At 32.3% G+C, this 27,850-nt stretch overlaps 1 protein-coding gene across 3 annotated transcripts; it reads left to right on the top strand.

Moving 5' to 3' along the window:
* Positions 1–18,022: 18,022 nt before the first annotated feature.
* LOC129298066 (OVARIAN TUMOR DOMAIN-containing deubiquitinating enzyme 11) lies at positions 18,023–25,084 on the top strand. Of its 3 annotated transcripts, none has more exons than XM_054936476.1 (11): positions 18,023–18,152; positions 18,685–18,882; positions 20,217–20,290; positions 20,965–21,019; positions 21,128–21,202; positions 21,916–21,989; positions 22,097–22,145; positions 23,094–23,178; positions 23,562–23,618; positions 23,767–23,862; positions 24,765–25,084. In XM_054936476.1, the coding sequence occupies exons 2-10, from the start codon at positions 18,715–18,717 to the stop codon at positions 23,811–23,813; spliced, it is 684 nt and encodes a 227-aa protein (XP_054792451.1). In that variant the 5' UTR covers positions 18,023–18,152; positions 18,685–18,714; the 3' UTR covers positions 23,814–23,862; positions 24,765–25,084. The 3 variants fall into 3 exon arrangements, with proteins under 3 accessions (XP_054792451.1, XP_054792443.1, XP_054792460.1); XM_054936468.1 differs by lacking the exon at positions 18,023–18,152 and adding an exon at positions 18,159–18,326; XM_054936485.1 differs by lacking the exon at positions 18,023–18,152 and adding an exon at positions 18,458–18,560.
* Positions 25,085–27,850: the final 2,766 nt, after the last annotated feature.

Below are 27,850 nucleotides of genomic sequence, written 5' to 3'. Positions count from 1 at the left end.
TGCATTAGTATGAGTTAGTTGAACTTTGGTTACTGAGTGATTGTACTCACCCCACTATTTTCAATATTATAGGAAATAGTTCAAGAGGATTGGATAGAGGAAAATAGCTAGGGGCATAGGATTGTCATCCTATTAGTAGGCCTTCTTTATTTTGGGTATTCATGTGTATATGATGATTGATAATGCCAACTAAGACTTTTCCATCTTGGATCTTACTTGCATTATGTGTTTTATAAATTGTAAAGTGTATTTTGGGGCCTTCAGTGTATGTATGTGAATTGTGATATTTAAAGTAGGGTCAAAATATTAGTGCAAGTAAGAAATGCTTATAACTTGTGATTTTATGGATTATTAGGTGAAAAGTGAGATTTTAGCTCCCCCTTTTGTTTTTGAGATTAAAGGGTTGGGCATTGAAAATGTGATTTATAAGTGTTATATATGTTGTGGTGCATTGCACATGTTAGTTTTAGTCTGTTTTATGTGGTTTGAGGCTTTTGGCTTGTGGTATGTGTTTTGGACACTTTGTTTTGTGAAAAGTTATGAAAAAGTAAGAATTTTGAAATGAGTATCCAATTCTCGAATGAGAAATAATTTAAGTATGAAACTAAAGCTATTAGTTAGAGCTTGGAAAATGCTTTCTGTAGACACCTAGTTTGCATTAATTGGATAATGAACGGAGAAATGGGGCACGATGAAAGTTACCCTAAAAAGTTATTAATTTGACAACAGAATTTTTCTATCATGAAACATGCAATGTGCCGTGGTGCATGTTCAATGAGCCGCAACGCATGCCTCAAATTTTGTAGAATTCTTTTGTTTTTTGATTCCTAAGCAAATGCACTAATTCTTTAAATGATCCTCTATTTTTACATAATATTTATACTTTGATTTGTCAATTGTAAGATCTTTTGGGATGCTTTGAAATTTGAAAGCTTGGGATCCCATCATTATAACTCAATTGTGAGTTTGACAAACTTGATTTCTTTAAGCTAACCTTGAATTAAGTGAGAATTTGAGATATATATTAATTATTGAGGAGATTACACTCTTCACCCTTTTCTCCTTCCTGACCATGTCAATCCGTTGGCAGTAATGACAACAACAAAAGAGAGGCTTGGCTCAAATGGCTAGAAAAGCATCTTGGAGGCAGTGATATAAGTAGAGTAAGGGCTAAAGTGTCTGAGATGTGACTCACCCAAAACTAAGTTTTGCTACAATAGTAATTATAGCCTTACTCAACCAAGGCATTTCTGTAAGACTTGTTACAGATACTGGACAAAAGGCAGAGCCTTGCATAACATTTCGATTGGAAGCGGTTCTTGGAAGAACAAGACACTAAAATCATCATCCTCTGCAAGTCTTTCAAATGATGGTGGGTTTTGCCCTTCCCTAGATTTTCACCTTAGTGTACTCTGCTAGATTCATTTTAGCATCTTTGAAGAAGAAGAAGAGGGATGGTGCTGACAAGGAGAAGGTCCCTTTTCCTAGTTGCTTTCTTTTTTCCTTTTTGTTTTCCTTCTTGTACTTTCTTTAATAATCCAAACGCTGTCATTTTAAAGAAATAGAGAAGAATAGGACAATTCGGAAGTGGAGACACCCCACGCCCAAGAGGGTGGATCATTCATAAATCTAATGTGGTGTGTTTGATGAACATATCAATCAATATAACTAGGGAGAATTTCAATTAAAGACCACAGGAGAGAATTAATTTGTGATGGGTCTAAAAACATTCCAAAATTTCAATTCAATTTAAGGGAGAAAAGTCAAAAAGCAGTTAGGAAAATTGATAAAAGTAAGGTTGAGGATTCTATTAAAGTATTTTGGGTTTGGACTCGACTTCAATTGAGGTTAAAATTTAAAAATAATAAACATTAATTAATAGTCTAATATTAATTATAAAAAATGCAATTAAAAATATAAAAAAGGTATGGTTCAGGTTTGGTTAAGGTTTTAAAGGAAAAAAACCGAAACTTAAAACAAACCATTCAGTTTTTTAATTTATAAAATCAAACCGAACTTTACTAATGATCGATTTTCTTCGATTTTGATTGAATTGGTTTAGTTTAATTAATTTTGTTTGGTTTTTCTCACCCTTACCCCCAAGTCCCAATAGGCAACAAATTCGGTGCACCTTGTGTTCAATAGATTTGGGCTCATATTTAAACTTTTTTATTTTATATTTATTAAAATAAAAATTTATAAATTTTTTAATAAATTTGGACGATTCAAATTTAATTTGGACCCTACATATTTAATTTGAATGATTCAAATTTAATGTTAAATTTCTTTTATATTTTTTATAAATTGATTATGCATATTTTCTCTACACGGTTCAAATCTAAAAATTTTAACTTGTAATTTTTTTAAAAAAATTGGGAAGTTCTAATTAGGAAACTATCTTTATTTTTAATATTGTATTCACCAAAACAAAATTTATAAAAATTTAAAAAAAATCTAATATTAAATCTAGATCATCTAGAATAAATTTAGATAGTTAATTTATAAAAAATTATAAAAAAATTTAACATTAAATTTGGACAATTCAAATAATCCAAATTGGAGATAAGAAGGTTTATTAAAAATTTATAAAATTTTTATTTTTATAAATAGAAAATAAAAATAAAAATAAAAACAAAAAATTTATATTACCAAAAAAATAAAAAGCTTAAATTTGAACCATCAAGAGAATGATCCAAATCTAATGAGCACTAAGTGCTCATCAACCATGATAAGTATTGAATGGGTTGCCAAGTCACATATCATAAAAAAATTAGGATAAAATGTTTAAGAGATTATTAATTATTTTCTCTTTATAGTTTTGACTCAATCATAACTTAGTACATATATTTTAATTCAGCATAACTCAATCCTATAGTATTGACTTAGTTGCAACCTAGCTTCTAATTCTTGACTTATTACAATTGTAACATCCTGGATTTTAACCTCTAGATAGAATTAATTAATCAAGGGTAAAAAGGTAAAATTGAGTGTTAATTAATAAAATGATAGTTAGTGATGGCAAATAGGTTTATTGGTTTTGGGCCACATGGGCCCAAGTAAAAGGAAAAAGTTTTAGGCTGCCTTGTCTATGCCATTTGCTATAACATCCTAGAGAATTTAACTCCAAATTAACTGAGTAAAAGAGGATAATTAAGTAAATTTATGTGGTATGTGGTTACAAAGAACTAACGTGTATTTTAGATTGTGATTTCAGTCCTTAGATTGGGTCTGAGGCAAGATCGAGCCACTTAGACATAAAAAGTGAGAAAAATAAAGGGAAATGGTTCTATGCCATATGCCACAGCATGTACACGAGATACCACAGTGCACAGGCCATCAGAACACAGAAATCCCCTCTCTATACCACATGCCCATGCGTCGCAACGCATAATGACAAATATGAAAAAAATAAGATGTGAAAGCAGATAAAAAATAGAAAGGAAACAAAAGAGAAATGAAGGAGAAGCAAAAGAGCTCCCCTAGGGCTTAAGGTTTGGAAGCATTAGGATTATTTTGAAGCCTTTAAATATTAAAGGTAAGTTCTTTAAGCTTAAATCTCTCTTCCTTTTGCATTTTCTTAATGTTGGAAGGGTTTAGTTGAGAAAGATAATTTTTGATTCATAGACGCTATAAGTCTAAACCCATTGACTTAAATAGAGTTAATGAGAGTTGTCTAAGTTATTTAAAATTAGCATTTATAGCCCTATGCGTTTTTGGTAGTGGGAAGCCATAAATACCTAAAAATCCACAATTAATGAGATAGTTGGAGTAATGTGGCTTCATTAATGATTATTTAAGAGTTTAATGAAGTTAATGGGAGCTAGAGGAAGCTAATAACCCTTATGGTACCTCAGTATATCAAGAGATTGAATTTTATGAGTGTAAAAATATTGAACTAGATAGTAAAAATTATGCAAAAAAGGATATTGATGAATTATATTGTGATTAAATGTAGAATGATCACATTTATACTTTTATGTGTTTATTGATTTAAATATTATAATTGAGATATATGAAATTTTTGAAATGTAAGTGTGGCATTAAATATTTAAAAAATCAATGATTATGTGTATAAGAAGTTCAATGATCATTATGTAAATAGGATTCAATGATTGTGTATTATGAGGAGTTCAACCATTATGTGATATGTGAAGTCAATGATATGTTATTTGTGGAGTTCCATGAATAACTATGAATGAAGTTCTGTGAATGTGTGTAGAGAGGAGTTCAATGATGCAGTATGTTATGTGATGAACATGTAATATGTGAGTACTATGAGAAATTACATATTTATGCATTACATGATCATAAGAAGTGAGAATTCACTTAGGAAAAGCGATAGAGAATGGAAATCCATGTGGTAAGGCTACCATTAAAGCTTGATGGTTTTCCTAGATTTGTGTGTATTTATTGTCTCACTTATTCAATGAGGGATTATCCCACTTATTCAATGAGGGACTCAAACCTAGCTAGTTTTTCACTTGTTTGATAAGGAAGTTAGTCTAGACAGAATGACACCACAGTGTGAGGTTTGAGGAAAACCGTGACCCATAAGTGAGTTAGGAAACTTTGGCCGGGTAACCCCTCATGTGTGAATGGATAGGGTAGTCATTTCATAAATAATCCTAGTATATTATAGCCTACGGTTTTGTGTCAGAAGCATTAGGAGGATATAAGGGAGGTATGGTCATGTATATTATGATAAAAGTGCACATGGTTTTATGTATTGTGTCTCTTAAGAGGAAATCTTGTGATTAATCTTTTATTATTATGACAATGATTTTTATGATTTTAACTCATGAATTTATGCCACTGATGATGAAAAAGGAAAATATGTGCTTGAATATGTCGATTTGACTTGAGTATGATAACATTTGCTACTTGCATTTAAATCAATTAATATATATTAGTATAAGTTAGATGAACTTTAGTTATAGAGTGGTTATACTCACTCCTTTCATCTCAATATTACAAGAGCTAACTCATTGGGTTAGGATTGAGGGAAACAAATTGAGGCTTAGGCTTCCATCCTAAAACTTGTAGGCCTGATATGTTTTGATTATTATAATATGCATAATTCAAATGACATTGCCAACTAGGGTTGTTCATGTTTTTGGGCTTACTTGCATTATGAAGTTGTTAAATTAAATTGTGTATTTTAGGCTTTAAAATGTTGGTGTAATGATCGTGAAATTCAAAATAGGGCCAAAATACTAGTATGAGTAAAAAATTAGTGAGATTGTAGTTGTTGTGGAATGATTTATGAATTTAAGACTCTCCTTTCTGTTTTTTTTTGTGATTAAGGGGTTGAACATTGAAAATGTATTTTATATGTTATGTTAGTGATGTGGTACATTACACAGGTTCGTAATAGTTTATTCTTTTAGAACTTGAAATGTGAATTGGGCACACGAGTTGTGTAATAAGAGTGAAAAGGAGTGAGTTTTTGAAATGGGTATCTAATTTTTAGTTGAAAATTAATTTGATTGTGAAATTAATATCTTAGTTTAGCTAGGAGAAAGCTCTTTGTAAACATCAGATTACCTCAATCGAATGTTGGACAGAGAAATGAGACGCGTCGCAAGTTCTCCCCAGTTGTTGTCATTTAACAGCAACAATGCTGTCAAAAACATGCATTGCACTGTGGCACATGGAGCATAAGCCATGATGCATGGTATAGAGGTAACGTGCTGCGTTGCATCGTCTGTTTCCCTTACCTTGTTTTGTTATTTATACTTATTATGCAAATTCTTTAAATTGTGAATGATCACATGTTTTCATATACATCTAATTACCCTGATTTTGAATTATAAAAATCTATTGTAATGTTTTAATTTTAAAAACTTAAGATCCCTATTTTGTAAAACCTATATACTTGGTAATCTTTTTGGGATAATCCCTCAATTACATTGAAATGAGAGTTAATTGGAGATTAGTAAGGGAGATTTTACATTCACTGTAGCAATCAATCAGATAATTTAAATTTGCAGCTCGAAGAAAGAGGAAAGGAAGAAGATTTAGAGAGAGGCAACGGGAGAATACATAGGTCAACTTGAGCATAAGTCTGCTAGCACATACATGCAGTTTTAGTTTTAATTGGGGTTAGATAGATAGGGATGTTATTTCGTTTATACCAAAAAATAAAAAAAAATCTCACAAACTATATTTTTACTCTATTTTTTTTAGGACAAAGGGGTAAAAATACTCACAAAGTTGTCAGCTAGGAGTATCATGTATTCTAAAGTGAAGAAAATGGCAAAAATGCCTATGAAGTTATTTTAGTTGGCACATTTGTGACTAATCCATAAAAAATAAATGACCTATGTTAACTTTCTATCTCATATGCCACAATTCATGCAAGGTGGCTTATGTGTATTGCCATATTGCCATCTTCCTCTAAATATCTCTTCCTCTAAACTAAACTTGTGCGTTGACTTTACTAATGATGTTCTCTTATAGTAGCGAACACTAACGATGTAATGCAAGGGAGGAGGATATTTGGTATAGCTAAGCATGAAAGGGGAGAGGACAAGGAACAAATAGGAAGCAGGTGAGAAGGAGAAATTGTGATCAAACGTCTTGCAGCAACGGATAAAGTTCTCACACACACCTATGCTTGCGATTGGTGGACACAATGGAGAAAGGCGGAGAAGATAAAGGAACAAGTTTTTTAACCCTATGGGTGTCCTAGTACATAAGGAGATTAAGTTTTGAGAGTTTGAAAATGTTAATTGGAAATTACCCTAGAAAAGGTATTGATAGTTGTTGTTGTGAATAAATATAGAGTAATCATGGCTTGGCGCCATTCAAGCTTTGTGAAAGTTTTGAAAGTATATATTTGAGGGGTAAATCTTTGATCTCTCAAAGGTTTGAGGTAATTGAGAAAAATTTCTCTTGTGCTTTAGTGTGTTAATTAATTTATCGACTTAAATATTATAGTTGAAGTGTGTGAAATTATTTGAAATGCAATTGTGGCATAAAATATTTAAAAATCAAATATTATGTTTTTATGAATTTCAATAACAAGATTCATGTGAAGTTCAATAAAATAGTATTTGCAAAGTTCAGTGACATGCTTTGTGTGGAGTTCTATAAAATAACATTTATGGAGTTCAAAGATATGGTGCTTGTAAAATTCAGTGACATGTTATTTGTGGAGTTCAATAAATGTGTATAGTGAGAAGTTCAATGATTTAAAGTGAAGTAGAGTTCAATGACTTAGTTATGCATGTTTGTGTGATGTTTATGTATGACTTGAGTATAATGATGATATTTTGCATGCCTATGCATTGAGTGTTTACATGCCATGACATATTGCATTTTTGTGTATCGCGTGATCATGAGAGGCGGGAGTTCGCCTAGGAAGAGGAGTAATGAGTTTAAAAATCCGCGTGGTACAACTACTTATAATATCTCCTTTCTCTAAACATAATAAACCAAACAAATTCATGGTAATTAAAGGATTGACCCATTTAGGAGATTACTAAGTTTTAGTTTTAAATCAAGGGATTCCAATTTTCATAATCAAAATAAGTTTAAAACTTTCATAAACTCTTATATCAAAGTAAAAACAAGCTACAAAAGCATGAAATACCTTGGAGGAGTGAAAAAGAATGAAAACAAATGAAGAACAACTCATTTGCCACAGAACAAGGCAATGCGCCGTGGCTTAGGAGCCAATATGTCACGGCATATTGCAAGTTTTCTTAACAGTAGATTCTGTTGTCATTTAATAGCAGAATCAGGGAACTTCTAATGCACCTCAATTTTTTATCCAACATTTGAATGACATGATCTAGGTGTTTATGAAAAGCTCTTCTCACGAACTAAGTAATGGCATGGGTTTCACTGCTAAAATAAATCATATCAGGAAGTTGGACACCTAAACCTCTTTTTATTACTTTTTACAACTTTCACACAAAAAGGGTGTCCAAAACCCATAACAAGTATCAAAAGCTATTTTTGACACCTAAACTATATCTATTGGACCTAGGACTATTAGTATAACACATTACATGCACTTAAATACTAGTATAACACAAAATCACTCTTCAACCTCTTTTTCACAAAAAAACAGAAGGGAAAGGTAATTTACTTTGCATTGCATCAAAACCAATTATAACATGTTTGAAACATTATTTTTATACTTGCACTAGTATATTAGCCCTATCAACATATATATCTCATCATACATAAATACTCAAGGGCTAAAATACAATTCATACATTTGCAATAACAAAATAGTACAAGTGCAACGATATGCAACCTAGAATTGGCAACAATATTCTATTACATAAAATAAATATAATTTAGAGGCATATAATAGGAATGAACTAATTTCTAGCTTTTTGAGTCTTCTCTCTCTTTGCATCAGAGTTAGAGCCTGTAAAATGTTAAATGAAAGGAGTGAGTCTAGCCACTCAATAACTAAGGTAAAACCTACCCTATGCAATTATATACTAATTAAGATCAAACATATGCATATAAAATCAAGTTCTTAAAACATGCTTAAACACATATCAGAACTTATCATTACACCTTTAACCCATTTTTATCTTACATACACTAGGTGTATTGTTATAAGACACTTAGACATGTGACCATGACCCGTTATCCATGCGACTTGCCATATCACAATCATATGACATGTCATAAATTTTACATAGGTAATGATCATCTAACCTTATACCCTTCTTATTTCTTCCAACTGAAACCATGGGCTATAACACTGAATAGGGCTCTGTAACATCCAAAAAATTTTAACCCTGATTTATTAACCTGATGAGGGTAATTAGTGAGTTAATGAGGTATGTGGCTAGTGGGGCTTAACTTTACATAATTGATATACTTTCAGCCCTAAAAGTGGGTCTAGATCGATGACGGACCACCCAGGCAAGGAAAGTGAGGAGTTGTTTTCTATGCCACACGCTGTGGTGTGTGGTTGGTCTGTCACGGTACATAGAGATAATTTTAACTCAACGGGCCTCTTTGTGCCATGTGCCATTGTGAAGGGTAGCGTGCGTTGTGACGCACGGCCAAAAATTAGATATATCTAATTTGTTTTTGCGCGAGAAAGACAGAAAAGGAAAAGAAGAAAAATGAAAAGCTCATTTTGGCTCTACTAGGGCATGACATTTAGTTCCATAGCTGATAGATTGAAGCTCCCGAACACCTAAGGTAAGATTATTATGCCTTATCCTTCCTTTCTCTCCCTCATTTGTAATGATTTATTGTAGCGTTTGAGTTGAGAGGTGGATTTTAGGTCTATAGGAATATGGGTCTAATTCCATTGGTTAAAATAAGTAAAATAGGAGTTGTTTAATATATTGAAACACCACATTGGTGATTTTGGAGGTGGTTGGTCCATGGGATCATTTATTATCCAAAAATTAATATTTATGAGGTAGATAGAAGAGGTTAATGTGCATTAATGATGGTTTGAGGTGTTATTAATAATAAGGTGCATTAATGAAATTTGATTTGTGGATTAAATTGATGACGTATATAGGTAAAGTGTTGATTTGTGAAATAATTTTTAGAAAGAAAACCTTGATTTTGCCATCCTTGGTGTTTTATGAAATTAATTGTGATTTATTACTATGGGTGGAGAATTGTGATGGATTATGTGTTAAATTGTGGAGCATTTGTGTTATGTGAGTTTATATATTGAGAAATGATTGTTAAAATGCATATTATGTGTGAAATATGCATAGTATTATCATTAGCCGGAGTTCGCCTAGGGAAAGGAGTAGATTAGTTGAAATCCACGTGGTAATGGCAATGACCGTTGGAATCGGGAATCGGCCTTGGCACCGACTGTTGGAATCGAGAGGTAGCCCTTATCCAATGATTGTTTCAGGATTGTCCCACTTATTCTGTGAGGGACTCGAATCTAACTAGTCTCTACTGGTTCATGAGGAGGCTAGATTAGGGGTATGACACCCCATGGTTGTTAGTATTAGGGAAAACTGAATTACATAAGTAAGTGAATTTACCCTAACCGGGTAGCTCCTCACAAGTGAAAGGCTGGGTTAGTCCGTGAAGGGCGTAGCCATGAGATAGCCATCGGTTTCGTGTCAGAGGTAACAGGAGAATATAAGATTGGCATATGATCATACATATAAGTCTGACCGCATGGTTGTTAATTTTGTGGTCTGGCATATATTGAGGGTACATGGTTGTTATTTTTATGACCCTGAGTTATGTTTTTACAAAATAACATGATATAGTGCTTTGTGGTAAGCCGGCCACATGGTTATTAGTTTTGTGAACCGTGGCTTAGTGTTATGTGATATATGTGTTTGTTTGCCTAATTGCATCTATTTACGATTAATATGCAATTGTAAGGGTTAAGTAAAACTTGATTACTGTGATTGTACTCACCCCTCAATTCTCAATATTTTCAAGATCTAGCTCATCGGATCCGAGTTGGGGAAAACATATAGAGGCTTGGGATTGGTGGAGTAATCCTCTATATGCCTCTCTTTTGCTACTTACATGTATATTTGTTAATGTAATTGCCAACCAGGGTTGATTGACATGATTTATACACTACTTGCATGATTTTATATGTAACTAGTATATTTTGTGCCCTGAGTTAGTGAGTTTTTATTGTGAACTTGTGGATAAGGCCAAAATACTTACACAAGTAGAAACATTTGTATTTTGAGAAATTTGGAATGAAATAGTTGATTTTGTGCAACTTTTTCTCCTCCTTTTTTGTTTTGTGAACATTGGGGTTGAGTGATTATTTTATGATATAAGTGTGTTTAATTGTGTGCGGTGCGTTGCACAAGTCTGCAAGAGTCCATTGAGTATAGTCGGAGGGTTAGTGTAATCTATTAGCACGTGTGGTTGAGTTAGGACACCCCATTTGGGAAACTTTGTAAAAATGTGGTCAAAATGGGTTTTGGCGTCCAACTTCTTATAGAAATGAGATTGAGTGTGAAAATGGTGCCATTAGTTAGAGCTAGGAGAAAGCTTCATGTAGACATTAAAACCACCTCAATCGGACCTTGGACAGAGATTTGGGACATATCGAAAATTCGCTCCTTGTGCTGTCAAATGACAGCACTGATCTGTCAAATTTTATGTAATGTGCCATGGCGCATGGAGCTCACACCACGGTGCATGGCACAGAAGAGACATGCCGCAGTACACGAGTTATAAGTCGTGGCGCACGTGTCATTTTCTGTACAAAATTTGTTTCTGAGTTTTAAAACTCATTATTATGGGTCCCAAATGATTTCCAAGCTTCTGCTTTGTTTTTGAAACTTTGATTTGGAATCCTTAAATCATGTTACAGATTTGAACTATCGAAAGTTGGGGTTCCTTTGAACTAATTTTGAGAATTTTCTTTTTATTAAGCTTTACAATTTGGTAATCTTTGAGGGTTAAATCCCAGATTACCATAATTTAGAGTTAATTGCGGTTTAAACTCAAGGAGGTTACAGGCTCCGTTCGTATGATTGGACTACCTAAGCTCACCAATCATGAGGTGTGACCTGGCCAAAGATCATATGACTCACTCTCAGACCACGGTTTCCCCCACTCCCGAATCTCTAGCATGTCATATTCCTTAGGCTATTCTCCTCAATAAACTGGTGAAGAAAGTTAGGTTTTAATCCCTTAACAAACTATAGGATAGTTCCTTGATAAATTGTAGGACAAAGCTATACCCCCATACATCGGAGGGCAGCCTAAATACTATAACTACTCCCAATCCCTAGGCGAACTCATGCCAACTGATCATACCATATATGTTGTCTACTTATTTTCACAAATCTCATTTTCTCAACATTATTTTCACTTTCAAGCGTAACATCTTACCACACCTTTCAGGATCTTTTGCCCTACTTAGGCTCACCATTGCCTTGCAGGTCTATTGATGTTATATCCTGACACAATATTATATTACCCATTTTCACATATAGCCACTACTTTCAAACTCAACACATACATCTTTGTCAAAACTCATCATCAACTAATCAATTTCACAATCATTTTTATATCTTTTCTTCATATTAAGGAAATTACGCAACATATGGTCTCATAGCATGTTACACAAATCCACAATTCACAATTCACATGTCAAACACATATTTCACATTATAATGTAATTAATATATAACTATTCAAAATAGAGTTCCCTTGGTTACCTCAAACTTTTGAAAGGTTAAAGGTTTACCCCTTAATATTATAGCTTCTAAGCTTGAATTCTCAAGCCAAAACAATATCCAAGAGCTTAATCTATAATTTACCAAGTTAACCCTCATTAACATTGTCAAACGCACATTTCAATTCTCATCTTCTACTTTTGGATTATCAAATTCCTACTTTGTATAAGTTTGGGCCTACCCATTGGATTTATTAACTCTCTTTAGTCCCTAATAACATTAATGAGCCATTAAACTCCCATTAATGGCATCATACTCTTCCAACAGCTCTTATTAATGTCATTTTCACATAATAATGGGATCCAACCACCAAAAGTACCAAAACCAAATATATATAGATTTAGATACTCTAATTTGCTCCTATTAACTTCATTTGAGTCAATGGATTCAAACCCATAACCTATATGGACTGAAAATCATCTCCCACTATCAAACCCTAACCATAGACTCATAAATGTGGAAGAAGATGGGAGGAATAGGGTTAAGGGTACTTACCTTAAGTGTTTAATAGCTTCAAAATGTCCCAAATATCCTCTAAAGATAAACCCTAGCAGAGCTTAGCATGCCTTCCCTATTTTCTCCTTTTTCTCTTCTCTATTTATATCTCAGTTCATGATTGAAATGTTGCAGAAATTGGCAATGCACCCGGCCAACACTACATGCGCTGCAGCGCATAGCATAGAGAGGTCCCTTCTCATATTAGTTGTGTTAGTACATTGCGGCGAATGTGATTCACGTTGCAGCGTGTGGCACAGTAACACTAAATCTCTATTTTCTTGTCCTTTTGACGCCCTGGTGGCCTAACATCATACCGGACCCATAATCAACATGAGTCATTAGACCTCTTTATCCACACACTACTACAATTTATTTAATTACCATAATTAAGCTTAGTAAATTAGGGATTAAAATTTGAGATGTTACATTACCATTGGAGCTCGATGACTTACCTAGATTTATTTATACTTATTATCTCATTTGTTTGACAAGAGACTGTCTCATTGTGTAATCAGGGACTTAAATATACTCTAGTTTCTACTTGTTTGATGAGGAACTTAGTTTAGGGAGAATGACATCCTACAGTGTAAGAGTTGGGGAAAACCGTGATCCACAAGTGAGTTAAGTAACTTTGGCCAGGTAGCTTCTTACGCATGAATGACTAAGGTAGTCACATCACATGGATGATCCCAGTATGTAGTAGCTCATGATTTCATGTCAGAGGCATAAGAAGAATATAAGAGAGATATGGTCATACATATTATGATTAAGAGCACATGCTTGTTTGTTTTGTGGCCCTTATGATAAATTACCATGAAAACACTTGTTTAGTATTGTTTTAAATGCAAAGAGTATTAGCATGTTGTTATAGCATGAAATTGTAAAACTAAAGAATGAATTACACTTGAGAAGTGTTTTAGTGAATTGATGTTTTCATATAAATACGAAATTATATTGCTATTTGCATTTAAATTGATTGACATGCATTAGCATAAGTTAAAAATACCTTAGTTATTGACCCTTTTCTCTTTAATATTACAGAAGCTAGCTTATTAGGACAAGACTGAGGGAAACAATTAGAGGCTTAGGATTTCCATCCTAAAACTGTAGGCCTCATTTATTTTGAGTATAATATGTGTATAATTCTTTTGATATTGCTAATTAAGACAATTCATATTTACTTACTTGCACTATATGAATGTTAAGTTAAATTGTGTATTTTGGAGCCTTATGTTGTGAACGTACCAAATTGTGAAATTTAGAAAGGGCCAAAATACTAGTGTAAGTGAAAAGTGAGAAAAATGTGTTTGGTGTGAATGATTATGATAATTATGAAATTGGGCTCCCTCTTCTATTTTTATGATTAAGGGGTTGAATGTTGAAAATGTGTTAGATATAAGTGAGATGTATTGTATTTGTGTAGTTTATTGAGTGTGATTTAGGGTGAAATTTAGCCTTTTGGCACTTGAAATGAGATTTGGGCACCCAAATTGTATTTGAAATGTGAAACAGAGTAAGTTGAGAAAGGGGTGTTCAATTTTTGACTGAAAAATAATTTAATTGTGAAGCTAGTGCCATTAGTTGGGGTTAGGAAAGAGCTCTATGGAGACACCTAAATTGACTTAATTGAATGTCAGATGGAGAAATGAGATGAGTTAGAAGTCCGCTACGTCATGACGTATGATACAGAGACAAATGTGCCATGACACGCATACAATAAGTCGTGACGCACCTCTATTTTCTACTGCACAATTTTTAGTTTTTAACTTTGTTGCAAATGCTTTGATTTGTTTAAGATCCCATGCTTCCGCATACATCTTTAACTCTGATTTTTGAATTTTAAAGGTATATTGAAGTGTTTAAGTTTTGAAAATTTGAAACCCCCAATTTGCAAAACTTACAAACTAGGTAATCCTTTTGGATTGGTCCTTTAATTACCTTGATATTGGACTTAAGTGCATATTAGTAAAGAAGACCAAACATTAGGATACTGATGCTCTTGGTTGACAATTTTGTGAGTATTTTTGTCTCTTTGCCCTTTTTTTTTGAATGCATTTGTACTTGATAATCATAACAAATTACTATTGTAATGTTATATTGATACTCTCTCTGGCTCTATTTGTAAAGCATAGAAAAATAATTTTTTTGGTTTTATTTTGGTTAAAATATACAAAACTCATATAAAAAAAATACAAAACTCTAATGAACTTTGACGCAGTTGCACAGAACGTCCCCCACCTTTAAAAATTTAATATTAATCTCTCTAACATCTTAGCATTATTATTATTTTATCATAGACTCCCCTAACATTATTTTTTAATTATCTTTCTAACATTATTTTTTGATCATAGACTCCCTGACATCTTATTATTACTTTTTATTTTATTTTAATGATATTATTAATCTTTTTATCAAAAAATTATCTTTCTAACAGAAATTGCCATGTTATATTAAGAAAAGATATATAAAAACTTACAAGGCATGCCATGTAAGCTAAAAATAACTTTATAAAAATTTTATCTATAATTTTTTTGGTTATTACTCATGCATTTTTTTTGTTTTAAAGGATAAATTTTTATTTATATGATTCTTCTTTAAGTTGTGTTAAAAATTAATTAAAATATTTTTACTATATCAGGTGTCATGTGTGTCTCATTAATTTGATATGGCAAACACTATTAATAAGATAATCAAGTTATTAATGATAGGAGGCATTGAAAAAATAGATTAGAGATATTAATTTTAAAGATTGAAATATGAGGAGAATTATATATAACTACATTAAAGTTTAAGAAGTTTTTGCATATTTCAATCTTTTATGTATAAATGATGTCATTAATTTTTTTATCAAAAAAATAAATCTTTTAATTTTTTATATTTTGACTCACTTAAAACTTAATCTTTTAACTATAATTCATTATAATTCAATTTTAAATTTTTGGCTCACTCGTTACTTATTCCTCAATTTTCTTGCTGTGGATAAAGTTTGTTCTTATCCTTCATAAGTCATATCATGTAAGCGCCACATCAGATCTCAAGTTTATGTAAGTGCCACATCAGATAATGAATGAGCCTTAGGGATGTGATAGAAACTAATTTTTTATAACGAAAAATGCTGACTTAATATTTAATATTGTTTAAATTAAATATTCGTAAAAAAATATTTGCAGAATTGATTAGGGCTTGTTTAAGGGGTTCTCATATTTCTCTTCATTCCCTTGCGTCGTCTTCATCTTCATCATCTTCTTGTGCAGAACATTCGAGCGAAAAAAAAAAAAAAAAACTGCGCTTTCATACTAGGAAGAAAACACATAGATTTGATGCAATTGCACAGAACTTCCTTTATTTTTAAATGTTTAAAATTAATTTTTTAATGTCTTTTTATCATAAACTCTCGTAACATTATTTTTTTAATTAATGAGATACAGATAACACCTGACATAGTAAAAATATTTTAATTTAATTATTTTTAACACAACTTAATAAGATAATTAAGTTATTAATGATAGGAGGCATTGACAAAAAATAAAAAAAATTAAGGATATTAATTTTAAATATTAAAAGGTGAAAAGAATTATACATAATTGTATTAAAGTTCAAGAATATTTTTGTATATTTCATCCTTTCATTTATAAATGATGTCATTAATTTTTTTTAATTTTTTAATTTTTGACTCATTTAAAAATAAATTCTTTAATTATGACTTATCATCAGTCTTAAATTTTTAACTCATTCAAAACTTAGTTCTTAATTTTTTCACTATTAATTAAGTTCGTTCTTATCCTCCTTGAGTCATCCAATGTAAGCGCCTCATCAGATAATAAATGGAGATGTGATGGAAACTAGGGCCATACAAAAGACATGACAGTAATGAATTTTATTCTAATCTGAAGTTCGGTCTTTTTTATGAAAAAGATTGGATTAGATAACCCATAATCTAATCTTATCCAGTGATAATTCAAAAATTAACAATAGTGAATTTGTTCCATAAGACTGTAAGACTGGTCTTGTCAGTCTAGTACTCACCTAGCTTTTTTTTTTATTCTATGAGAGGTAATAATTTATTTCAACATAATAAATTCAACTAAAATTATAAAAACATTTATAATAATAATAAATCCATAATAATTTTCAACAATAAAAAAAATATTTCTGTTATAGTTTAAATGATTTAAATTTATAACTTAAAAAAAAAACAACACTCAACAAAATTCAATAACATTACATTACAACAACAATTTAGAAACAAACTCAACAAATCTTCATATAATCATCTCCTTAGCATCAATTACACTTCAAACATTTTTCAAAAATAAATTAATTATAATTATAATAAAAAAATTAATAGGACTAAACTAGATCAAGTGGTCCGGACGTCTAATCTCTTATCCAACCCAACCCGAAGAAATAGTCTGTTCTTTTTGCTCTTGAAGGACCAATGTCTATATAGACCAAATAGAACTGAGATCATTTCGGGTTAGATTAAAGCAGACAGAACTGAAAGACTTTTGCATAGCTCTAATGAAAACTAATTTTTTATAAAGACAAAAGCTGATTTAATATTTGATATTATTTAAATTAAATATTCGCAAAAAACTATTTGCAGAATTGATCAGGGCTTGTATGAGGGGTTCTCACATTTCTCTTCATTCCCTCGCGTCGTCTGCAAGTCTTGGGGAGAACATTAAAAAAAAAAAAGAAGAAGAAGAAGAAGCTAAAAGCAGGTGGAAGAACCCTAAAAGCAAAGCTATCCCTAACTAAAATAAGAACAAAAAAAAAAAAAAGAAAGCTTGATTATTGAAAAATATCATGATTATTCGCTGTATTTTTTTCTTCTTTGCCTCTACAGTTCTCGACTTCTTCTTTGTCGTCCTCGACCATTCTCTTCCTCTTCGCCTTCGCACTTTGCCTCTCCTTTGTTCGTTTTTGTTTGCGTCTTCTTCTGCAGTTTTTCGAGGTAGGATACTGCAGCAAACCGTTTTTGCCACGTAAGATGACCCAGTGATTCCTCAAACTGAATTATAAATCATAAAGACAAAATTATTAAAAGTTGAAAGATTAAGGACTGAGTTTAACGTTGGTTAAAAGTCAATGAAATGAATTATACAAGTCAGAATTAAATTTTAAATGAGTCAAAAACTTGAAAAATTACAAGGCCAATTTTTTTTTATTTTAATCATAATTTTTTTACCTTATTAAATTTTTTGGAGGGAAATTAAAAAAAATAAAATTAAAAATTTATTAAAACTTTGAGATAAAATTAACGAATTCCTTGATTTTGGTAAAATTCTTAAGTGATTTTCAAATAATAAATGTTCATATTATTAATTATGAGAATAAGAAAAATCCAAACAAACGAGGTTGACAGTTGACGGTGGTGCAAAGGTCCTTACCCACTCGTGCTCTTGCGTGGCGGTTTCCTGTTTCTGATAATTGATATCTTCATCAACCTTCATTCCTCTCTCGCTTGGCTTCTCGGTAACTTCATTCCTTCTGAATACATATTCAACCCTTTCGTTTTTCGCTGTCCTTTTCCATCCTTATCGGACTCTTTCTCGCCTTATCGTTCTCTCGCGTCCATTCAAGACTCTTTCTCTCTTTACTACCTGTCTTCCACAGTTCCACTTCGTCCTCATTCTTGATTGTTGCTAGGTAAGGCATGATTTGATCACGCTTTTGAACAATTCTCTGCTGATTTCTTTATCGTAAAAATGAAAGAGCCTATTGTGAATTTGATCTCCTGCTCAGCCTTCAATTTTACTGTTGAATTTGGTCCTTTTCAGCTTTCGCGCTGGTGCAGGTTTCCTCCCGTTTGCGGTTTTCCTTTCTTTTATTTACAGTCGGGGCTTTATTGGAGTTTTCATTTGATAAATTTTCTGTTGTGTTGTGAGTCCTATCATATGCACTGGGATTTTTCTTTTGTTTTTGTTTTTGTTTTATTTTGTCGTTTTTAAGTTTATTCGCTTACTTTGATTTCCATCATTTAAATTATTGATGTATTTATGTGCAGGTTGTTTTTTTAAGTTGATTACAAGTTGCTATGGCTGAAACCCACAGGACTGGAAGTGCAAGCTCGAGCTCAAGTTTGAATAGCAGCTTGCAGGATACCGAGGAAGACCGCACCCTTGCAAGCATATTAGCTCAAAAGGAAAATTCACAAGCTGACAATAGGCTTGGGAAACGACTATCCCATTTGGATTCTATTCCGGTACGATATTTGCATGTCTTTGCCTTCTTGGGGAACGGGGTTGGGTTCTCAATAGAATAGTTACTTGGTTCCATCTCTGCAAATGCTTTAATGCTCAATCTCAACTTCAATCTGGCTACAAATTAAAAGTTGGTTATATGTGAAACGTGTGGTGGACAATTATCCTTGAGAAAATATTGCACCAAGACCGTTTTCTTCTGCACTTATATGTTTCTCAACAATGGAGACTCAATAATAAGTTTCCAGGTTAAGTGACCTATGAATAATACTAATTCATACATTGTTTTGACTATATGGGAATTCCTGTCAAATTATATATCATATATTTATATAAAAATCAGTCAGTAAACAACAAAATTATTGTATAGAAAAAGGTGGACTATTGAGACTCAATTAATGGTAGTGACTTTTTTATTTGTTTTTTTTTTTTTGGGGGGGGGGACCGGCAGAATGTGGAAGCATAATGAAAACATTTGGAGTCATTTGCCTGACAAAGTTTGGGTTCATGTCCTATTCTGAATGATTTTGGGTTCTTTTGTATCTTAGGTCATCAATTTTTTTTTTTTTGGGTGTATGTGATGTACTCTCTATTAATTACTATTTTAGTCATAGAGGTGTCAGTCCTGCTATCCGTTTTTACAAAAGGATAGGAAGGGTGTGAGTCTACAAACTCAACACTGTCTCTTGAGCCCCCTTGTTTTGTTTTGTTTTTTTTTTTTTTTTGGGGGGGGGGGTGGACAAAGGGAATAAGAATATGTGATGTGCAGGTATGGATGCATATGGTAGAGATTTAATCATGAGAACTAGTGATACTTTCTCCACTTCAAATAATAGAGATTTTTGACTTCTGGAGTGAGGGAGGAAGAGGCAAAAATTAACTTAGCTATAGATAAAAGTAAAATATCTTCTTAATATTATAAACAGTCAAATGAATCAAGAATGTTAAAATGTATCATAAAACTCAGAACCTGTTTTATGCAAATTTATAACCTGGATGGAACTTTTAAAAGGTGGGATCTACAAGTATTGAGCTAGTGTTCTTAAATCCTTTCAATTTTATATTGCATTGCTACATACAAGGCTGTTCACTGGCAATTTTTTTTAATGTAATTAATCTACCTATATCAATTTATTGAGCTAATGTTCTTAAATCCATTCAATTTATATTGCATTGCTACATACAAGGCTGTCCACTGTCAATTGTTTCAATGTAATTAATCTACCTATATCAATTTACCGCTCCAACCCTCCTACCCTTGTAAGTAAATGTGCTTTCTGCAACTATATGCTCTTACCTGACCCGGGCCAGAACACTAATTCAAATATGTTGACAGCACACTCCTCGGGTTAATGGAGAGATTCCTGATGTGAATGACGCTACATTAGATCACGAGAGGCTGTCTGAAAGGTGGCATATGCTTCTTTGATGCACAATTTCCATTAATATTGCTTAAATAATGCAGCAAATAACTCCCAGTTTCATCTCTGATTTTTTTTTTCCTTTGCAAGATATTAGAATTGTTTTTTATTTATATATATGCTTTGCCAATTGAAGTTTAATCTTAATAGTATACTTGTAAAAACATACTTATTGAGGGCATGATTGGTTAGGAGCACAGAGAGCGATTTCTTTTCTATCTTCTTTGTGAATGTATTTTATGTTCTTATAATCATTACTTAATTGTATTCTCTGTGTGCCTGTGGGTCTCTTCTCTCTGTTTTTTTTTTTAATAATTTCTTTTAAAGTCAGAACACAAAGAGTATTTTCTATTTTCAAAATCATTTTTTTATTGTATTACATTCCATTTTGACTATCAAAAAACCTCTCAGTCTTCTCAGCCTTACTAATTACTATATGATGATGAAGTGGGATGGAGACATGAGTTTTTGTTTTTGGTTGTTAATCAGTTGCGATTATTTTCACAAATACTTGGTAGAAGTGCTGAGTAATGTTCACTCTACTTTATTGAGAATGTTGAGGTTAATAGGATATGGAATATTCTAATTATGCTGGTGTAATGACATAAATTGCTTACAAGGTATTTTGGTTTATTTAATGATTATATCCATCAATTTCTCCAGGTTAGCTGCTTATGATTTAGCAGAACTCCAAATCGAGGGTGATGGAAATTGTCAGGTTTTGAACTTCAAACTTTTTAATACGTTGGCTTGTATCTATCCCTTGGTTGGGTGCTTTAATTATACTTACCATATTAAATATATTCTGTGAAATATTACTGGGCAGTTTCGAGCCTTAGCAGATCAGTTATTTCGCAACTCTGAGTATCACAAGCATGTAAGGAGGCAGGTTATTAAGCAGGTAGGGTATAGCTGTTTTTTTTTTTCCCCTTGGGTAACTCTTCCAGTGCATTCACTTTGGTGGTTATTTGAATCTTTTTTAAGTCAATACATGATAACATATCAATGTAGGCCTTAGTAGATAGTTTCCTCCTAGAAGTTGCTGTTCTGATAGTTGCTTATCTTCATTTCTTACTGTAACTCTTTTGTTGATCGTATCATGGTGGTTAGTCCAATGTATTGTAAGAGAAAAGAGAGAAAGAAAAGCAAATATAACAAGAGGCAGCTAGTGGTTTGAACATATGATACTAACCCTAATCCTTATTACAAGGCCACTGCTCATGGTCCTTAATATAAAGTCCTTTATGCAAAACGATACCCCCCCCAACCCCCAAAAAAGTCCTTTGCATTGATATTCCCTAACTCATAAAGTAAACTCCTAACTAACCAAACAATGTCCTCTAATCATTAAGGGTAATTTTGAAATTTTAAAAGCTCTAACTAGTTTTAATAATCTACTTACAGTAGTTAATAGGTCCTCGTACTAAGGGCCAGAGGTAATTCTTAAATTTTGGTGCAGCTTTCCTCTTCCTTCCACGGTCCTCGTCCCTTGTTTATCTTCGTTTGTGTCAGCCGAGTGTATGGTTTTAAATTTGTATGTGGATAGATGTTTTCTTCTGTCTAATTCCATATTGATATTCTCCTTCTTAAATTTTCTATCTCTTGTTTCTTCAGCTAAAGCATTTCAGAAAGCAATATGAAGGTTATGTACCAATGGAGTACAAAAGCTACCTGAAGAAGATGAAAAAGTTAGAAATCAATTGTGATCAATTTTGGTTTCCTTCCTGCTAAATTATAGATCATGTAATACCGAGGGTGAATGTTAATTTGATATTTGAACATTGTTTGCCTATAGATCAGGGGAGTGGGGAGATCATGTAACTCTACAAGCAGCCGCAGACAGAGTAAGTTGTCTAGTGTTGATCTTATCTTAAGCAAACTTATCGTACTGATTAATTAACTACCATTTTTATTTATTTTACTATTATAGTATCATATGATTTAAAAGCACTTTCCTTGTAAAATTAGCGGGAAAATAATAATTACCCATATGACCTACTATTACCCTAAATAAAGGGACAAGTAAGGTAGAGGAAAACATGAGAAACAGGCTTGAGATTGACGTGTAAAGTTCAACTCAGGTAGGAAAAGCCGCATAGATCAAGAAGTAAATTAACCTCCCTCACTTTGTCATAATATTATTATTTCTAAAGGTAATCAATGTGCTCACAGATTCATATATACAATTTTTTTTTTGGGGTTATTTACAATGAGCAGATATGTGTTATTGCTGTTAGTTAGTTAGACCCCCTTTCATTCTTCTTCTCTTCTCTCCCATCCTTCTTTTTCATAACATCATAATAGGAAGTTGTTTACTTGTAGGCAGATCCTTATGATCTGAGAGGTATTCTAAAAAGTTGAACCTGTAATCTCGACTAAGTTTACTTCCTATTTCACTATTAGCGGACTAAAGGAGAAAGAAATCGTAACTACGACCCATACTATCAAGATTATTTAAAAGTGCAAAGAAGTTTTCAACTCATAATTCTCATTTCTAATTAACACGTGCTTCAGTCAAGTTGCCCTTCTTCTTTCTATTTCATAGGCTGGTTCTCCCCATGTTATTGTTAGCTCCCATATGAATTATAATAGACTGTGAGTTTGCATTTATTGCAAATGATTCATAGACCTTGTTGCGTCCTCTCTTATCAATTGAATGTGATTCAACAAAGATAACACTCGACTTATAGGCTAAATCCTGCAGTGGGTGTACTTTTGAGTCAGTTTCTTGCTAAACAACCTTTCCCATATTGTTACAATTGACTTCTAACTATTTGTGTCTTCTTGTACAGTTTGGTGCCAAAATTTGTTTAGTCACCTCGTTCAAAGACACATGCTATGTTGAGATACTTCCCACTGACAGAAATCCCTCTAAAGGCAAGTATTGCAAGTGTTATTTTGTTTAACAATTAGTTGCCTCTATCATGAACTCTAGCTCACACACATTTTATCAAATAATTTGGTTCAAGAATGTTATTATCTCTTTAGCAAGTTTGGATCATGTATATAAAATGTTTAAATTATTATTCTTCTTGTGAGTGATTTAAGTGATGTGATATGGATAGAAGTACAAGATGCGTTAAACGGTTAATGTCGTTGTCAAAGTTTAAGAGTTTCCCTCTTAGTAAGTAATAACATCACTTAATTAAGTGTTATAGGTTTGTGTGTTTTTGTGGTCATTATTTCCTTTAATTTTCATTTGCATTCCTTTAATGCGGTTATATGGGATTGTCATTTTTTTTTTCCTCTGGAAACTGCAGAACTTTGGCTAAGCTTTTGGAGTGAAGTGCATTATAATTCATTATATGCAACAGCAGGTAGTATGCCTAACATTTATGATATGGTCTTTTTCTTTTTCCTGTTTCTACTTAATTTTTTGTGCATGGCTTTATGAATTTTCTTTTTATGGCTCAATATATTCGATGGAAATAAGCTCTTCACCCAAATCATTTGTTAATTTTGCAGATGTTCCTTCTGCGGCACCCAAAAGAAAGCATTGGTTGTTTTTCTAGAAAAAAATGGCAGAATGTGAAGTCTTGCAAAACTCATATCTAATGAGGGGTAATTTCTGTTCTGAATTACTTTAATTTTTTTGGTCACATTATCCTTTTACTTTATTCACGTACCATAAAAAAAAAAAAGAACAAGTTCAAAGCATTAATTCTGGCAAGTTGTGGCAGTTTTAGCTGGTGAGGATTGATGCCCTCAAAGTTTCATAGGAAATTAAATGTAAATATGTTTCCTTTTCAAACTCCACTGCCACAGTTATATCAAGCCATACTGGCATTCTAGTTGAAGTCTACTTTTTCACATTTATTCCATCACGTTTCGTCCATCACTCTGCTTCACTCTGTTTGGAGCCTTTTAATTGCTGGTTTTGCAAAATGATGAAAATTTGTCATTGGAGCCTTTAACTGTTATGGCACTGAAGGGTTGAGGTGGTGAGAAAATTTGGCTCAAATTATGAAACTTGAGTGTGTGCAATGTGATGAAATATAAGAATTAACATATTTTAAAGAAGCCTAGGCTAGTAGTAGATCATTACTGTATTTTGCTTTAGCTTGTAAGCTTGTAAGAAACCTACCTAGGTTGTAGCTTATTCTAGGAAGAAATAGGTTTCCTCTTGTGTTGTTTTTATTAGAGGAAATCTTTAACTTATCTTTGTGGGATGGGTTATTAAGGTTTCCTTTATAGGTAGGAAATTATTGAATGAATGAATTGTTCTGATTGAAAATTATTGAAGTTTCCTTATATGAATGAATTATCAAGCCTCCCCCCCCCAAAAAAAAAAAAAATTGATGCTAGTTTTATCACAGGAAAAAAGTATTGATGCTTTATTACATGTGATAATGTATCATGAGTATTGTATTGGCATTAGCTTACTGGAGATTTTGGATCTCATTAAATTTGTATTTTTCCTGCATAATCTTTTTTCATTAAGGCTTTTTTTGCCCTGCTCGCAGCCTTCTTGAATTGAAGCTGGAATCAGAAGAGATAGCGACTCCCCTAGGGTTGGGGCCTTATTCCTCACCACGCATCAAAAGCTTTATTATGCTGAGCCTTAGCACAAATTATATATTAATAGGCCAAAGCTTTTCATTGTTGGGACAGGTTGGGGTATTGCTGGGAGGATATTACAAAGATTTTTGTAAAGCATTAGCAAATTCCTTTTGATCAAGATGATGATTCCTTGTATTTCAAGAGGCGTGGAGGTTATTTTTTTTTATTATTATTATTTATACAGTTACTTATTATTTATGGGCCGAGCCAAGAAAGTTACTTATTTTAGGGGAGCTTATAACATAGAGAATGTGTAATGGACCATTAAAGTCAGCCCATCCATTTGCTAATATAGATGTTCAATTTGTTTTTTTTTTTTTTGAATGAAAACAGTTTCTTAATCACGTAAGATTACAAGCTATTCAAGTCTATAGACAACTTCAATGGGGTGGGGATTGATCAAATGTAGTAACACACAAAGTCATTTTGTCCTTGAGTGGCCAACAATTGGGTACTAGTGTTTGCCTTTCTAAACATGAAATTTAAATCAAATAACGGCAGGCTCATGTTGACTATGTCTGCTCATTTCCCACCTTAATAATACAAGTTAAAGAATGATTTGACTTCAAAGAATATAAATTATATCAAACAGCTAACGACAAAAATATAAGATCATTTAATGGCCAATTTCTTCGTGAAGTTTAGGGAAAATAAAATTCATGAAAATTCATTTGAATGCTTATAACTCAACATGCATAAGCTAATGTCATTTTATAGATGGGAGATTAGATTAGAATTAGGATTGAGAAAGATTGTCCTCTCTGCATAAAGATTGTCAAAACAATATCTTTATGCAAGATTCATGTTAATCTTCTACATATCGTTTCAATTTTATCGGATGTCTCAGAAAGGATAATGTCAACATATTTTTTGTAATAGATATAAATAAATCAAAGACAAATATGCTTTATGTAGTGTGTAACTACTTGTGCACATTTCCTTTGGTACAAATTAAAAGGTTTAATTTTTTTTAATAATATTATGATTTTTATGGATTAATATACGATACTGATTTAGGTTAGCATGAATAATAGAGGATCTCATCTCTTAAATAAATGGCTGAAAGTTTGATTCAACATTTTATTGATGGGAGATTAAATTTTCATTGTGAAAATAATGGATCGTCAAAACAACGTCCTAAAAGAACACAATGATGTGCTATGAGAGTTTCATTATATAATTCTCATATTAGATGGCTTGGATGTATAGATAGGTTTTATGAACGGTTGTGATTGAATAACTAAAATGTTACTTTTTACACAACACTAGCATGTGGCTTACACTTGAATGAATTGAATACGATTTTAATGAAATTATTGTGTCATTAATTTTGTATTGACAAAATGAAATGATAAAACTATCATGAATGGAGAACAAAATTCTTCAATTAATCAATTTAAACAAAGAAACAATGAATCTCAATGTGATGATGTGACTTGGAGATATATTTTACGCCTTGTAGAAGGATGGGTTTGAACAATTAAAACAACATGATTTCAAAACTAATACTCCAAAGTCAATGCCCTTTTTCTGATAATAAAAATTAATGTCATTTTGAAATTTGAACCGACATCTAACTGAATGGAAAAGGTTATGAAACCAACCATTAACATGCAATGTTTTATTTACCATCTTTTTGGGTTTGCAACAAATTTGATTACTTTATTATCTCAATTCATCATTTGATTAATTTTACGGAGCCAATTGAGCTTGTCAATCCAATCCAAATTTAAGAATAGTGATATAATATTATAATACTATAACAACTAATTGTAACTATGGGGAAAAAGCATTTTGTAACTAAGAACTAACATGTACATGACTAAGATTGTATAATCATTTTAAAATAAAATGGTTGAGATTACAAATCAAGAAGTACCTGTAGTGCTTTGATTCCTTATGAGAATAAAATACTAAATCTCTCTTTCTTAACCATTGTAATTGGCTAGCTGACTTCATGGATCAGAGTCTTGAGGCCATTGAATATTTTCCGAGTCTACATCACACATTTTTGTGGTCTTTGTGATCTCCCACTTCTACCACGTCTCTCTACATTCATTTTGTTGATGATGCATTCAGAGTAAACTGAGATGGAAAAAAAAGATATGTAGTTGGAATTGAAACGCCTCTTCCACCAATAAAATTTTAATTAAGGTGTGGTTCCCATTGTAAAACTACTTTTCATGTTCACTCTCATTCTCAATGCACCCTTATATTTATTTTATGAATATGGAGGATCCGAGGGCCTAGTTTTTGACTATCAAGAAGGATAAACAAATGCATCTTCCAAGCGTATCTTATAAGAAATTGTGCCTGTGCGGAGTCGTGGACCCTTATTGTTATGAAGGCTATTCATCCTACACAAGAATAACACATTATTCTCTACAAGTCATATTGACTGGAATAACAAGCTTGTTTGTGTGTTGTTTGTGTTTGGAACAAAATGAAGGGAAGAAATATTCCATGATTTTAATAAAAAGGAATATAAATGATTCAAATAACTAATGGTAAAATTGTAAAATGCTATACTTTTTGGTATTTCATTGATCTGATATCTTTTAAAAGCCAAATGCTTGTGGTATTGACATCATCATCTTCCTCGTCTTCATTTTTATCACCATAAGATTTCATGGGCAATTTTCTCATGAAAGCCAGGGCAAATAAAATTTGATGAAGATACAATTGATGATTCATGGCTCAGCACGCACAAGCTAAAGGCATTTTATAGTGGGAGATTAGAATTAGTGTTGCAAAAACAATGAGCCGTCAAAACAATGTCCTGTGGGAGACTAGAATTAGGGTTGAGAAAACAATGGACTGTTGAAACATCAATGTTATGTCAAAACAATGTGCTATGAGAGTTTCATCAAACGTCTCAAAATTGATCTTATATTAAATGGACTTGGATGTGCAAAGGTTTGTTAGATTCTGCGAATGGTTGAGATTCAACAAAACATTATTTCTGTAAACAGTTGAAACATTATTTCTG

The sequence above is a fragment of the Prosopis cineraria genome, unplaced genomic scaffold (genome assembly GCF_029017545.1).
Source record: "Prosopis cineraria cultivar Desert tree isolate PC_DT_omini unplaced genomic scaffold, ASM2901754v1 PC2, whole genome shotgun sequence".
NCBI classification, from domain to species: domain Eukaryota; kingdom Viridiplantae; phylum Streptophyta; class Magnoliopsida; order Fabales; family Fabaceae; genus Prosopis; species Prosopis cineraria.
The sequence above is the reverse complement of the archived record's forward strand: the minus strand, read 5'-3'. Positions and strand labels throughout refer to the sequence as shown.